General features: G+C 44.0%; 1 protein-coding gene and 1 pseudogene across 1 annotated transcript in view; one reads left to right on the plus strand and one right to left on the minus strand.

Moving 5' to 3' along the window:
* The first annotated feature begins 2,215 nt into the window (after nt 1-2,215).
* The window catches only part of MTA3 (metastasis associated 1 family member 3), a 158,472-nt gene continuing 146,028 nt past the window's right edge, over nt 2,216-14,659 (plus strand). Inside the window, exons 1-3 of the mRNA XM_060117054.1 lie at nt 2,216-2,296; nt 3,938-4,005; nt 14,004-14,097. Of these exons, the coding sequence (XP_059973037.1) occupies nt 2,269-2,296; nt 3,938-4,005; nt 14,004-14,097 (190 nt within the window). The 5' untranslated portion in view covers nt 2,216-2,268. The remainder of the gene's footprint in view (nt 2,297-3,937; nt 4,006-14,003; nt 14,098-14,659) is intronic.
* LOC132502082 (tropomyosin alpha-3 chain-like) lies at nt 9,848-11,980 on the minus strand (annotated as a pseudogene).

Raw genomic sequence — 14,659 nt, forward strand, 5'->3', positions numbered from 1 at the left:
ATAAGGGGAGGAGGTAGGTATGGATGGAGGGAGTTTTCTTGGCACTTTTTGCCCATTTATTGTGGTTAGTACCTGGTAAGGTGCACAAAATTGTGGAAATGAGACAAGGAACTAACAGAAACAGAAATATTTTGAAGGGGAGAAATTGCTCATTTATTCAAAAATAATGGGAAAACCCCTTAGTAGAGCTTGTGATCTATTATTCCTTTGCAGTTTATGGTTTCCAGGTGGCCTTTTCATTTGGAGAAATTCTTCCTGGTTAAGAGATTTCTAGGCCAAAGGAAAGGGCTGAATTATCCCAATACTGCTGCCAGTTTATGGTTTGACTCCAGCTAAATTATTCAACCTATTTATGTGTCAGCTCAGAAACGGAGAGAGTGATGTCAGATACGTCACAATATGTTTTCCGTGGGATCTCCAGTAAAAGGGTTATGAGAAATAACAGTTATGCAGTGTGCATAACAAAACACTTCTGCTTTTTTCTCTAGGTCAAAAGAGCTGATGCAGGATCACAGTTTGACTCATGGCATAAAACCTTTGGGAATCTGGGTTTCTTGAGTTAAAAAAAAGCAACAGACACCTGTATTTGCATAGTACTCTATGCTGAATGGTTTACAAAGCATTTTTTTTTTTTGCGGTACACGGGCCTCTCACTGTTGTGGCCTCTCCCGTTGCAGAGCACAGGCTCCGGACGCGCAGGCTCAGCGGCCATGGCTCACGGGCCCAGCCGCTCCGTGAGCATGTGGGATCTTCCCGGACCGGGGCACGAACCCGTGTCCCCTGCATCGGCAGGCGGACTCTCAACCACTGCTCCACCAGGGAAGCCCTACAAAGCATTTTAAGATATCACAATTGATCCTTACCCCATCTGTGAAGTGGAATTAGTGTGCCCCCATTTTATACTTAAAGAAACTTGGGTCACACAATCAAGGTAATTCAGGCAAAGGTACTTTATTTTTTATTTTATTTTTTACTTTCCCTCAGCTATCTAGAAAATTATTTTTTTCACCTCAGTAATTTGTGATAATGGACCGTCACAAATGCCATCACCAGACAAACAAAACACAATCTTCTTTTCTGGGGACACTTCCCATCCCTGCACAGACCCCAAACCCAGAGTCAACAACACACAGCTGTAAAGCACCAGAAACTCCAAACAACCTACAACAGTAAGGGATCATCTTCATGTGTATTTTACAACAACGTCTGGGAGTAGTTTGGAATGGATTGGCTTCTCTAAAGAAAGTTGTTTGTGTTCATTTTGGGGGAGAGCCAGCTCAGATTCAACTCTACTTGGTTCTTTGTTCCTGTGAGGGTATGAAGGCTGAGAAAACAGGGGTTGTCTAGAGAATTCGCATGGGAAAACAATAACTTTAAAAGCTTTAGGTACATAACCAGTTAACAGTCCATCAACAGTAAGCTGATTGGCACGATCTCTTTTTTGAGGGGCTCTGGTGATGATGAACTGTAGGGTCCTGTTCCTGTAAGGGCAAAGGAAGCCCCCCTCCTCTAATGGTCTCTTCTCCCAGCCGGGCTGCACTGCAAGCCTGTCTAGAGGCAAGGCCTCCAGGTGTGGGGAAATAGGTTTTATTCAACCCGGTTTTGGGGTGAACGCGGATAGACCTGACAACGTAGTTACGGTAGACTTGGAAGGGGCCTGTTTTTCTAGCCTTGTCCCCAGATAAGTCTCTTCCCGGAGAAGCTGCAGGCACCTGGGGTCCTCCTGGCTCCAGGGCCTGCCGGCTCCAGGCCCGCCGCATTAACATCACCACGAGGAAGGCGCCCTGCTGCGAGCACTTATTTGCATCCAAGTGTTTGCACCGAGACAGGGGCTCACGTGCTCGAGGTCACACAGACTGGGTCTCTCCAGGGACAGAAGCGGGGAGGAAGCCCTGTCTCGGGGTGGGCAGGTGCCGGGGTACGCTGGTACACCCTCCACTTCCAGTTAGGTCCCCCAAGCCGCCTCCCCTCCCCAATCCCCTGCTGGCCCCAAGCGCTCCGGCCTCCCAGGGGGCCGGGAACTCGGCCTCGCTAGCCCAGCGCTGGGGGCGGGCACCTGCTCCCACCCCTCGGCGTCCCCTCCCCTCACTTCCCCCTCCCCTTCACTTCCCCCTCCCCTTGTTCCCTCCCTCCCCTCCCCCCCGCGGCTAGGCGCGGCGGCGGCGGCGGCGGCGGCGGCGGCGGCCGGGGCTGAGGCGGCGGCGGCGGCGGCAGTGGCGGCGGCAGCGGGCGGGGCTCGGCTCGGGCTCCGCGGGCGGGCGGGCGGACATGGCGGCCAACATGTACCGGGTCGGAGGTAGGAAGGCTCGGCCCGACCCGGCCCGTCTGGGAGCGGGCTCCGGGAGTGGGGGGTAGGGGCGAGTTCACCCTAACCGCTGGGAGCCACGGGCGCCCGGGCTGAGGGCGCATGGGGCTGGGGGCCTGCGGAGGGGGCCGGGGCTGCCCCCCTCCCCTCTCCCCTCCCCCACCGTGGCCCACAAGGGGCCGGGGCCCATCCACACCCCCGCATCCCAACCAGGGTTTGAGGCCAGGCCTGTACTTGGGGGTATGAATTATCAGACGCCACCCCACCTCAACCCGTGAAACCCCCATGGGGGTCAGGGGCCGTCGAGCCCCCTAAGAGGGTGGTCTTTCCTCGCGTGGCTTCTAGGCGTTGGGGGTTTGGAGAGAGTGGAGGGACATCTCTACTGCTCCCCTTCATTGGGGGTGTGGGTGGGGGCGATGGGGGCCCAGCCAGGGGCACAGCTGGATAGGCCTGTTTGCAGGGACAGGGCCCTGCACCTCTCCTTCGTCCCTCTCCCTTACGTTTCTTGTCCAGCCCCCCCAGGAGTGGGGCTTAGAGGGGCCGGGGCACCGCAGCCTGGGGTGGGGAGTGGAGCTCTGCCTGGACGTTTGCTCTGCTGTCTGCCTCCTTCCCAGCCATCTGCAGAAGAGAGAAATAAGGTCAAACAAACTTTCTCCCTACTCAAGACGCCCTCCTCCCTCTTTCCTGGTAAAATAATAATTCAGATAAGTGACGTGTTTGTGTGTAAGACTGGCTCTTCTCTGCTCATTAGCCGAGCTCCTTGATGGATGGTGGTGGGAACGGCCTGGCTAAATGAGGCCACTTTGCAGAAGGGAGACGGGAAAGAGCCACTAAGGTAGACAATAACACTGCAGCCCAGCCTCTCAAATAAACACACAGTGGGAAGTTTCCAGTGAGCCTATTAGATGAGAGGAAAAACCACACTTGAAAATTTATATCCTTTTTTGTTGAAAGGCTGCAGCAATTGCTTTATAACGAGACCCTAAATGGATCTGGATTAAATATGGTAAATATGGTATTAAAACGCCTGGTATCACCTCCACAGAGCTCTGCCTCTCAAAAAGTGACCCCTCTCCTTTGTCGCCCCCTCGTCTTCCTAGATGGAGCTGTGAAAAGGTTTGTCAATGTGCTTCTGCTCTGCTCACCTGATTTTTTTTTAAGTTGGTGATTGAAATGTACTTTGGGCTGCTAAGCCTTTCAAGATGCTCTGAATTTGTCTTAGGTCAATAGTTTTATGTGAGAAGCCTACTCCAGGGCAAATTGGATTGGAGTGAAAAGATGTGGAAGCAGTTATCATATGAAAGACACATGTTTAGTCAGCTCTGACTACTCAGTGATAAGAGGTGTCTTTTTGTTTATTATTAAAGAAATGACACATGTGGGACAGAAGTCTAGGAGAACTTGAACAAAACATTAATTGAAATGAAAATGCCAGGAAAATAAGGGTCTGTGAATGGTAAGCACATAAGAAAGAGAATATATTGAGGCTGCGTTACTCAGTTTGCTTTTACCAGGAAATGAATCACGGGCGTGCTTCATTTTGAATGTGAATTACCTAATATAAAAAGTCATAAATTGACAAATGTGAACCTTTGTTGAAAAGATTAAGCTCTTTACTTCCTTTAATTACAGATTATGTCTACTTTGAGAATTCCTCTAGTAATCCGTACCTCATCAGAAGGATAGAAGAACTCAACAAGGTATACGCTGAGTGTTCTTGATTCTAATATTAAGAAATATTTGTTGCCCATTGAAGGGTAATTGGGTAAAGGGCGTAAGAGGTGATTTTACTTTAAGTTCCAGACTCTTTGAAAGTAGAGATTTCAGCTTAGAGAATTATGCAGGATTCTGAATATTCTTTTGCTTTTTACAATTACCTGATATTACATGTTCATATTGAATATGTAACATCTATAACATTTCTTCAAATTGCTTGGAGCCTCTCAGAGCAGTCACTCCTGTAACTCAGTCCCTTTTTATATTTGAAGTCATAATTTGTGTTTCTCTCTTTTTAGTGAATTAATTTTTTCCTCTTTCAGCTTGAGAAGGAGGAAGTTAGGGAATATGATATTTAAGGGAATTTGTAAAATTCTAGACTAGGCTAACTAATAAGAATACAGTTTTGGTATAATTATAAAGTGACTTTTTGTACCTTAGGCACAAGTAAATAAAACTTTTACATCAAGGTTTGTCCCAAATCGCAGGTGTCCAGGACATCAGAAGCATTATGACTGTTGGCAGTAGCTGAGCTTTTACAGTGGAGGCACTCAAACAATCATAAATGACATGGACCATAGATTTCTAATGATTGAGGGTTTGTGTAGCTGGTGAGAATTCACATTGTTAAAATGTTTGGGGGCTGTCTAGCTAATACCTTTCCCCCAAAATACCATCTGGAGACTGGTCCCGTTCTGAGCCCCAGGAAACCAGATTTGGCCAAGGGCATTCCTGGCTTATGAGCGTTGAGGTCTTGGTTCACTTTTGGGGATACCCTGGGGACCTTGCATTTAAAAAATTTCCATAGTATTTGAGACCACCACCAAGTGAAGAAAATGGCCTCAGGATTAGGTCAGTCTGTGGGTGGGAACTGTTGAGATGTCTTCCTGATGTGCTTCTCTTTTATATTATTGATGTAAGGTATAAGAATTTAGGCAATTCCAGGGAATTCCCTGGTGGTCCAGTGGTTAGGACTCGGTGCTTTCACTGCTGGGGCCCAGGTTCCATCCCTAGTTGGGGAAGTAAGATCCTGCAAGCCACGCATGGCCAAAATAAATAAATAAATAAAGTAGGTAAGTAAGTAAATACATACATACATACATACCTACATACATACATACATACCTAACTAACTAACTAACTAACTAACTAACTTAAAAAAAAAGAATTTAGGCAATTCCACACTGTTCACTGCATAAGCTTATTTGGAAAGTTAACTAGGATTCAAGGAGAAATATTGCCCTATGAGACCTGTCTTCTCTGGCTGCTCCCTGCTTTGTTCATTCAGCTCTAAGTGCAGTAAGCTCTTTCTTGCCTGTTTCTCTCTCTCTTCTTTTTTTTGTCTGCGCCACCTGTCTTGCAGAATCTTAGTTCCCTGACGAGGGATTGAACCCAGGGCCATGACAGTGAAGCACCAAGTCCTAACCACTAGACCCTCTTGGCTATTTCTCATATGCACCCACCTTAGGACTGTCTGGTTGTTTCCAGCCCCCCCATACCTTGCTTTTTTCCCCCACATCATTTATCACCTTCAAATATACTTAATTAATGTGTTTACAGGCATACCTCAGATATTGTGGGTTCAGTTCATATCACTGCAATGAAGCAGATATTGCAGTAAAACGAGTCACATGAATTTTTTAGTTTCCCAGTGCATATAAAAGTAGTGTTTATACCATACTGTAGTCTATTAAGTGTACATTATGTCTAAAAAAGATGTACATGCCTAATTGAAAAATACTTCATTGCTAAAAATTGCTAGCTATCATCTGAGCCTTCAGTGAGCCTTCATAAAATAATATTAAAGATCACTGATCATAGGTTGCCATAACAAATATCATAATAATGAAAAAGTTTGAAATACTGCAAGATTTACCAAAATGTGACAGACACGAAGTAAGCAAATGCTATTGGAAAAATGGCATAGACTTGCTCCACCGAGTGTTGCCATAAACCATTGATTTGTAAAAAACACAATATCTGAGAAGTGCAGTGAACCGAAGTGCAATAAAATGAGTTGTGCCTATATTTTCATTGCCTGTTTTCCCAAACTAGAATGTAAGCTCTATGTGTGTAGTGATCTTTTCTGTTCACTAATGCATCCCAAGTGCCTTAGAGTAGTGGCTGGCACATAGTTAAGTAAACATTTTTTGAATTAATTAATTTCTCAGATGTCTGATGTTAATACTGGTACATGGCTTTACTGTTTACAAAGTACTTTGATTCATTCATTTTACAAATATTTCTGAGGACCTGCTGCTTTTAGATATGCACTTTTAGGAATTGAAAGATGAACAAGATAGGTCTAGTAGTGGAGATGGACATGAGCTAAATAATTCCACAAGCAGAAGGAAAATTGCATCTGTGCTAAATTTACAAACATCAGAGCACGGTGCTCTGGAAGCATATAATCTGGGGATTCACGTTTGTCACCTCTCTTGAGCCTCACAGTACCTTCAACCTTTAAGGTAGATGCATCATGGATTGTTGTTGTGAAGCACACTGTGGTTAAGTAACTTAAATGCCTGGGTTACACATCTAGCTGGAACCTGGATCATTTCACACTTCTTTATCATTATATTGCTCTTCACTCCCCTCCCCCACATTCTCACCTTCTCCCTGCCCCTCTGCTTTCTCAAAGAGTTGTTAACATACTAGCAGTCCTTAGGGGACTGAGGGTGACTGAACTGTGAGAGATCAGTCTCTGTAATTTCAGAGAGTGGCAGTTTGGATGGAGTATTGATAAAAAGGAACTGCAATAGGCTAATTAATTACTAAATATTTACATAGGACCTTTATTTCTGAAGGGATATGAGAGATCTCATTTTAAGTAATTAATTAAACAAATATTTCTTGAGCACGTGTTATGTAGCAGGCACTATGCTAGGCTCAGGTACAACAGTGACCAATATGCACATGGTCTCTGCCCACACAGGGTCTCTGTTCTCATGAGGGAGACACGTGAAAAGATGAGTTAACCGGTGTAAAGAAAATAGCGATAAATGGTGTTAACTTCTAGAAAGGAAATAAGCAAGAGCCTTGACAAAGAGAATAACAGAGGTTGCTTCCTTTGGATAGGGAGTGAAGGACTTTAAGGACATTGAAGTTGAGGCCTAAAGGATGAGAAGGAGGTAGCCTTGGGAAGAGGGGCCACAGGAGTTCCAGAAAGGCCTTGAGTGGATCAGAGGTCAAGTTGGCTAAGTGGGGAAATTTAACATGGTTAGAAAATCCAAATAATGAATTTAAGAACACTTGATATATTATTATTTTTTAAAATTAATTAATTGATTTTTGGCTGCATTGGGTCTCTGCTGCTGCACGCAGGCTTACTCTAGTGGCGAACGAGGGGCTACCCTTTGCTGCGGTGCGGGGCTTCTCATTGTGGTGGCCTCTCCTGTTGTGGAGCACGGGCTCTAGGCACGTGGCCTTCAGTAGTTGGGGCACACGGGCTCAGTAGTTGCAGCTCGCCGGCTCCAGAGCGCAGGCTCAGTAGTTGTGGCGTGTGGGCTTAGCTGCTCCGCAGCATGTGGGATCTTCCTGGTCTAGGGCTCAAACCCGTGTCCCCTGCACTGGCAGACGGAGTCCCAACCACTGCGCCACCAGGGAATTCCCAACACTTGATATATTCTAATTGATAAGCTAAGAGAAGGGATATTAACCTATTTTATTAACTTTCTTCTAAATACGTAGGATGTGTTTTGGGATTCCCTAGTGGTCCAGTGGTTAGGACTGGGTGCTTTCACTGCTGGGGCCCAGGGGCAATCCCTGGTCAGGGAACTTAAGATCCTGCAAGCCTCATAGCGAGGCCAAAAAAGAAAAAAAGAAATAGGATGTGTTTTTTTTTTTGATGTGTTTTTTTTAACAAAATTCCTAGAATAAGCTATCAATCATTATTTTTATAGAAAATTCACTTTTATAGGATGAAGGTCCCTGATTTTTTTTTTAAATCCTATTTGAAATGTTACTTGCAGAAAGCAGAACTACAGTATTTTTTCTTTTTTTTTAAATTAAAGAAATAGATGTAAAAATATTTATTTATTTATTTATTTGGCTCTGTCGGGTCTTAGTTGTGGCATGTGGGATCTTTGTTGTGGCATGTGGGATCTTTTAGTGCAGCGAGTGGGTTCTGGTGTGCATGGGTTCAGTAGTTGCAGCGAGCGGGCTCTCTAGTTGTGCCGCACAGGCTCAGTAGTGCGGCACGCAGGCTCTAGAGTGTGCAGGGTTAGTTGCCCTGTGGCATGTGGGATCTTAGTTCCCTGACCGGGGATCGAACCCACATCCCCTGCATTGGAAGGCAGATTCTTAACCACTGGACCACTGGGGAAATCCTGAATTAGATTTTTGTCTCAGTTTTTTTTCCCCAGAACTTTTAGGTGCAAAACTGAATATGTTGGTTGATCAACACGGTTCGAAATTGTTGTATCTTTTTTTTTTTTTTTTTTTGGAGGGACTGGTTCTTTATTTCAAAAAGACATTTATCAATTTCAGTATCAAAACAGTTATACTATTGTTTTTTCTTTCCCCAGTTGGCCCCAAAAGAGACCACACCAAAGGGGAGTACATTTTAAGCCAATTAAGCTGTAGGATGCACACCTAACTGACCTCACTGAACCCTCACCAAAAAGGGGAGATTGGGTAGGGAAAGAAACTTTAAAAGATCAGCACAGGGCTTCCCTGGTGGCGCAGTGGTTGAGAGTCCGCTTGCCGATGCAGAAGACACGGGTTCGTGCCCCGGTCCGGGAAGATCCCACATGCCGCGGAGCGGCTGGGCCCGTGAGCCATGGCCGCTGAGCCTGCGTGTCCAGAGCCTGTGCTCTGCAACGGGAGAGGCCACGACAGAAAAAAAAAAAAAAAAAAAGATCAGCACACTGCCAGCCCAGACTGTAGAGGGCTCTCACAGCCAGATGGGGTGACCAGTGTGCCCCAACCCCAAAGAAGCAAAGTTTCAAAATAATATAAAATTTAAAAACAATTTTGTACATAAGCTATTCAAGATTTCTCCAGCACTAACTGCTACAACACACAATGAGATGGCAGTTTTAGAGACAGCAGCTTCAGACCCAGAAAAGGGTGATGAGCTGAGTTTCATGTGGCTAAATCAGTGGTAGAACATAATTTTCTTTCCTTTCTTTCAAGGAGATGGGAGAGCAAATAAGTGGTCATCTCAAAATAAGGGGCACATGATCCATTCTGTGAGTGATTGGGAATGGGGTAGAGCTGGGACAAGGATTTGGTCTCAGAGGTCTCACCATCTTAATCTCATCTGGTCACTTCTGATGGAAAAAAAAAGTTGCCCAAAGATACTGTAAAGCTGAAGACCTGAACAGCGCTTTTTTTTTTTTTTTTTTTTGCTAACTCCTTCTGGAATCACCTTTCTGGTTTGGCAGGTACTTTTTACAGAGCAATAAGGCTTCCCAAAATGGAGTCCTTCTCTGGGCTGTTTGGCTCTCAGGAAGGCAGGCCCATACCTTTTCCCCTCCTCTACGGAGAGGGCAATATGCATTAAGCTGAAAAGTTACCTTCCAAAAGTGAGAAAGGGATTAGACTGCTGCTTCAGAACTATGGAATTATCTGGAATGATTTACAAATGGCTGCTACATCAACAGCAACAAAAAAGGTAATTACAAAATGTGTACATCACAGCATGCTTTTAAAGACACTTAACATTGTGCTCACATTCCCTTAAACGTTGTTCCCAAAGATGCTCAGCCTCTAGCCCAAATGGAATCTCTGGGGAGAGGCAGAGACAGTTTGGTGAAAAGGACACAGGGGTGGGGGTGGGAGACGTGGCGAAAGGAGAAAGCAGCCTTCCAGTTAAAGATCAGTTTAAAGGTCAGCTTCGGGCAGGCTGGCCTCAGCGGAGTCAGGGTCAGAGGGAGGGGCAGCGCAGGGCGGGACTGGGGCGCTCTGCATCTCATCCAGGTCAAGCAGAGTCTGGTCCAGCATCCTTTGTGTACAGAGGTGCTCCTCTTTGGTGCATTTCAGTTTATCTTCCAAATCATCAGTTGTCTTTTCCAGCTTGGCTACTGATCTTGGCACGGGTCTCTGCCTCCTTGAGTTTATCAGTAAGAATCTTTCTCTCTTCCTCATATCTGTCTTTTTGAGAGTACTTTTCTTCAGCAGCACTCAAGACACTTCAGCTTCTGGTCCATCAGTCTGACCTGCTCATCCGTCTCTCGGCAACGGGACTCTGCCAGCTCAGCTCATTCCTCTGGGCCTTCCAAGTCTCCCTCAGTAATCACCAACCTAAGAGCCACCTCTTCGTACTTCCTACCTGCCTCTTCTGCAGTGAGCTTAGCTTCTTTGAGTTGGATTTCCTGGAGCTCCATTTTTTCTTCCTCTTTTAAGGATTGGTTTTCAGTAACCTTCAGACCTCTCTCGCTGTCATCAGCAGCTTTCTCAGCTTCCTCTAGCTTTTGCAGGGCAGTGGCCAGGTGCTCTTGGGCACTGTCCAGCTCCTTTTCAACCAGCTGGATCCTGCGGTTCAAGGAGGCCTCCTCAGCCTGAGCCTGTTCCCGGTCCGCCTTTCTCCCTCCACTTCTGCGGGAGGTGCTTGGCCCTCTCCTCCACGTCACTGGCCTGCAGCTGCGGAACCTGGGTCTCAGCGCTTCACCGCCTCCGTGGTGGTGACCCCGGCCGTGGTGTCCACCCGGCCCCTGCTCGCCTTCGGGTTCCTGCCTCCTCTGCCCGGAGCTGCAGCGGCTTCTCACCGACATTGTTTATCTTACATACCCTCTTTTCCTCTCCTCTAAACTGTACTCAGATACAGTGATGATGATCTTTTGGAGGAAGAATATAAAGTTAAAATAGAAAACAACTTCACAGTAAATTTTATTTAGTCACTATCTAGCTTGGGTGTTGCTCTTCTAAAGATTTAGTCTGCACACATGTTGGAAGAAGGCTTTGTGTGCATAATAATGAGGATACAGTCTCAGGAAGTTTTGGAAGTTATGCTTATGGATAAATTTAATGTTATTTGCTGTTGATTGGTTTTTTTGTGTGTTGTATAATTTATATGTTTCTTCATATTCTGTATGTTTTATTAGCCATCCAATTTGCTCTGAGATTCATTTTAATGTTTAGGGTCTTTTTTTGGTGGGGAGAAGGGAGCCACTAACTTCTTTGAGCATCTAATCTTGTCCCCCACCCCAATCTATATTTGCACATACAAGATTTTGCATATAATTTCAGGAGATCCCTTCAAAGCCCTTTTACAGAACCCAACTTAAGACCCCTCCTGACGTTTGGGATCTGTTGGGAAGAAGGACAGAAATTGGGAAAAGGAAGTTCTTTTCCATCTGTTCTTGAGTTCGAGCAGACCACAGACTTTCCAAAATGGAAAGCGTTTGGTTTTTTGTTTTTTAATAATGGACTTTCTAAGTCTGGGATAGAAATGGACGTGAGTATGAGGTTGACTAAAAGCCCCTTATTGCTGAAGGATGTTTTACTAAACATGTTTGACAGAATAGAGATTTAAGAGGCTGCAACCTAAATGGAGAAAAGAACACAGGAGAGAAATCACTGTTCATTGTAGGTTCCTCTTTATACCTGTCTCCACTTTTCCCACCTGTGGGTTTTGTTCGGGTCCTTCTTTTTTCTTAAGACTACTCAATGCTCCAGGCTTCACCTGCTGGACTCCTTTCCTTCTTTCCTAGCTAGCGAGGGACCTTCTGCCCGCTTTCCTCCTCCTTGAAGCTTTTTCTGTTCTTCCCTCAACAGGTGGCACTTCCTGCCTCCATGAGTGAGAAGTGAAGTCTGGAGGGGAAAAGAAAGGAGTAAAGGACAGTAGTGCTGGGAATTTGTCAGGAATGTTTTACTCTTATGCTTCAGTTGTGGGGAACCGGTGAAGGTTTCTGGGTGAGGGACATGATTACAGCTGGGCTTTGGAAGGTTGGAGACGAGATGACACGTGGACAGGCATCTTTGCTGGAGCAGAGGCTTGGTGAGGGCAGACACCATGCATCCATGGTGCTTAGCTTGTGCAGGGGCACATAGGAAGCGCACACAAGAAAATTTGGTGACCTTATATATACAAAATATTTAACTTAGGTCTTCAGAGCTATACTTCTTAAATTATTTGTGTTGGAGGATCTTTAAGAATTTTCAGTATCTTAGACTGCTTTTGTAAAATTTAAAAATGAGAGTAGAAAAATGAGATTTAAAGTAGGCTTATAAAAATGCAAGTCCCATTTTTCATTATTAGATTCAATAGATATAAAATTAACTCTCAAATACTATAATTCATTTAATTTCTGTACTCATTTCATTACATAGTAACAGCTGTGGACTGGGCCTTGGACCACAATTTTAGTAGCTCAACTTTAGAGGAATGTTGGAAGGGAGGGTGTGTGTGTGTACAGTAGAGAAGAAGAGTAACACTGTAAACTGCCTAATAGCCAAGTGTGTACGTGGTTCAGAAGAGAATATTTATTTTGAACTATGCCCCTCCACCCCAAGCAGGTTTAAATAAGAATTTAATTAGCTTTACAGAGTATCCCTATTGGAGGAACTCAACAGTAAGGTAGGAAAAATACACGTATGCCTTAAAACTCTTGCTTTGGTTTTTTTTTTTCCTGGTATGCGGGCCTCTCACTGTTGTGGCCTCTCCCGTTGCGGAGCACAGGCTCTGGATGCGCAGGCTCAGCGGCCATGGCTCACGGGCCCAGCCGCTCCACGGCATGTGGGATCTTCCCGGACCGGGACACGAACCCGTGTCCCCTGCATCGGCAGGTGGACTCTCAACCACTGCGCCACCAGGGAAGCCCTTGCTTTGGGTTTTTAACACGCATTTTTTAAAAATGTTTATTTATTTATTTTCTTATTAGTTGTCCATTAACATGCTTTTGTCTCAAGAAGACAAAAATGATAAAGCACTGATAATTGAAGTCATTGATAGATTTTATTTACATAGGAATATTGGAATATTCATTTAGCAGATTGCTGGGTCATTACTCCTAGAGGATGTATTTGATCACAATATTGTGAAATATAGAAGCACTTTGGTTAGGATGTAATATGATTTCAGTTTTAAGGGGCAATATTCCTACAAGACTATTTCTCACTTTGAAATACTGCCGCTGAACTTCATAAAACTGACAAATTTACTGCAGCACATATACTTATTTCTTTTTGTCTGAGTGTATCTGTAAGCCCAGAGAAATTCTGAAAATTTGTTCTCACATTTGTTTGAAATTGGAAATCACAATAGCATTTTATTGTAATCTGTGTGTTTTTACAATGAACTTTGTAGTGAACAGTTGACCTTGAAAGCTCTCAGAATTCATAAAGAATAGGAGGGTAGGAGCCTGGGTCCCAGCTGCAGTAAATTACAGCCTAACTGAATATTGATTGTATTCTAGACTGTAGTCAAAAAGAAATAAGAGCTTCAGTATTCATAACTCAAGGTTTTTAATACTTTCATATGTGAAGGTAAAGTAAGTACTACTAAGAATGTTGACCGTTATGGATGCATGGACTCCCTTGGGCTGAGAATGCTTTTCCAAGTTATCTGGTCCACCTCACATGTTGACTGCCCTGCACCTGCAGAGCTTCACCATCAGTCGAACATGAGGGTGTTTAGGATGGGGCTGGGTGATTTTGCACTTAGCCTGTGCCTCAGGAAGAGGGTTTGGAGGACTATGTTTAACTGTCTTTTAAGTTACGTTGTGGCTTTTTAAATTTTGGGGATTAGTTTCTTAATCAGAGTTAACTATGGCTTTAGTCATTAAAGCTCTCTGATCACTTTAGTTTAATTTTTAATTGATGCCAATGAGTTATTTTATGTTTGACATTTGTTTCACTTGGAACTTTTACAAATGTTACTCGTCCTTATTTGAATTTTTAAGCTCTCTGATTATCCTGCAGTTGTGGTTGGCACAATAAATGACAGTGACTTTACAATTATGCTGTCTCTAGTTTTGTTTTATAAACTACTTGAATCTAATATTCAGTATAGATGACTTTTATTTTTCTTATTTCTTAGACTGCAACTGGCAACGTGGAAGCAAAAGTAGTGTGCTTTTATAGACGACGAGATATTTCCAACACGCTTATAATGCTTGCAGACAAGCATGCTAGTAAGTTAATTGTCTTTTTCTTGGAAAATTAAAATGTGTTTTGAGTCTTTTGTTTTCCATGATATGAGGAAAAGTACTTTATGTTACCTGTAGCTTTTTGGTTTCCCATTTGTCTTCCTCTTAGTTTAGATGGGAGTAGGTTTTTGGGTGGTTCTTGGTTTTAGTATATATTTTTTAGGATGCAACATATGTTTATTAGTTAGTCAAAATGTTGAAATAGAAGTCTTTGCACATAGGCTTTAGTGGACAATTGGAGCAGTGTTTTGCCATCTCCAATTTTCCCTGGCGGTTTGAAGGTTTGAATATGAGGAAATTTATACTTCACTGGTATTTTGGAGGACTTCTTTTTCCCTCCTCTCTAAAACAACTGGGTTGTATTTACAGTTTTTAAAATTCTGAGTATTTATTATATATTTATAGTATTAGGTATGTGTGGAAAAAAAGTTTGCTAAAGAAAGAAGTGCAATGTGATAGATATGGAAAAAAATTCCTGCAGATAGCAACTCTGAGCATTTCTTTGTAGTTTAATCTTCATTGTGTGCTTCTCCCCCCCACCACAGTC

This window comes from Mesoplodon densirostris, chromosome 14 (assembly GCF_025265405.1).
Source record: "Mesoplodon densirostris isolate mMesDen1 chromosome 14, mMesDen1 primary haplotype, whole genome shotgun sequence".
NCBI classification, from domain to species: domain Eukaryota; kingdom Metazoa; phylum Chordata; class Mammalia; order Artiodactyla; family Ziphiidae; genus Mesoplodon; species Mesoplodon densirostris.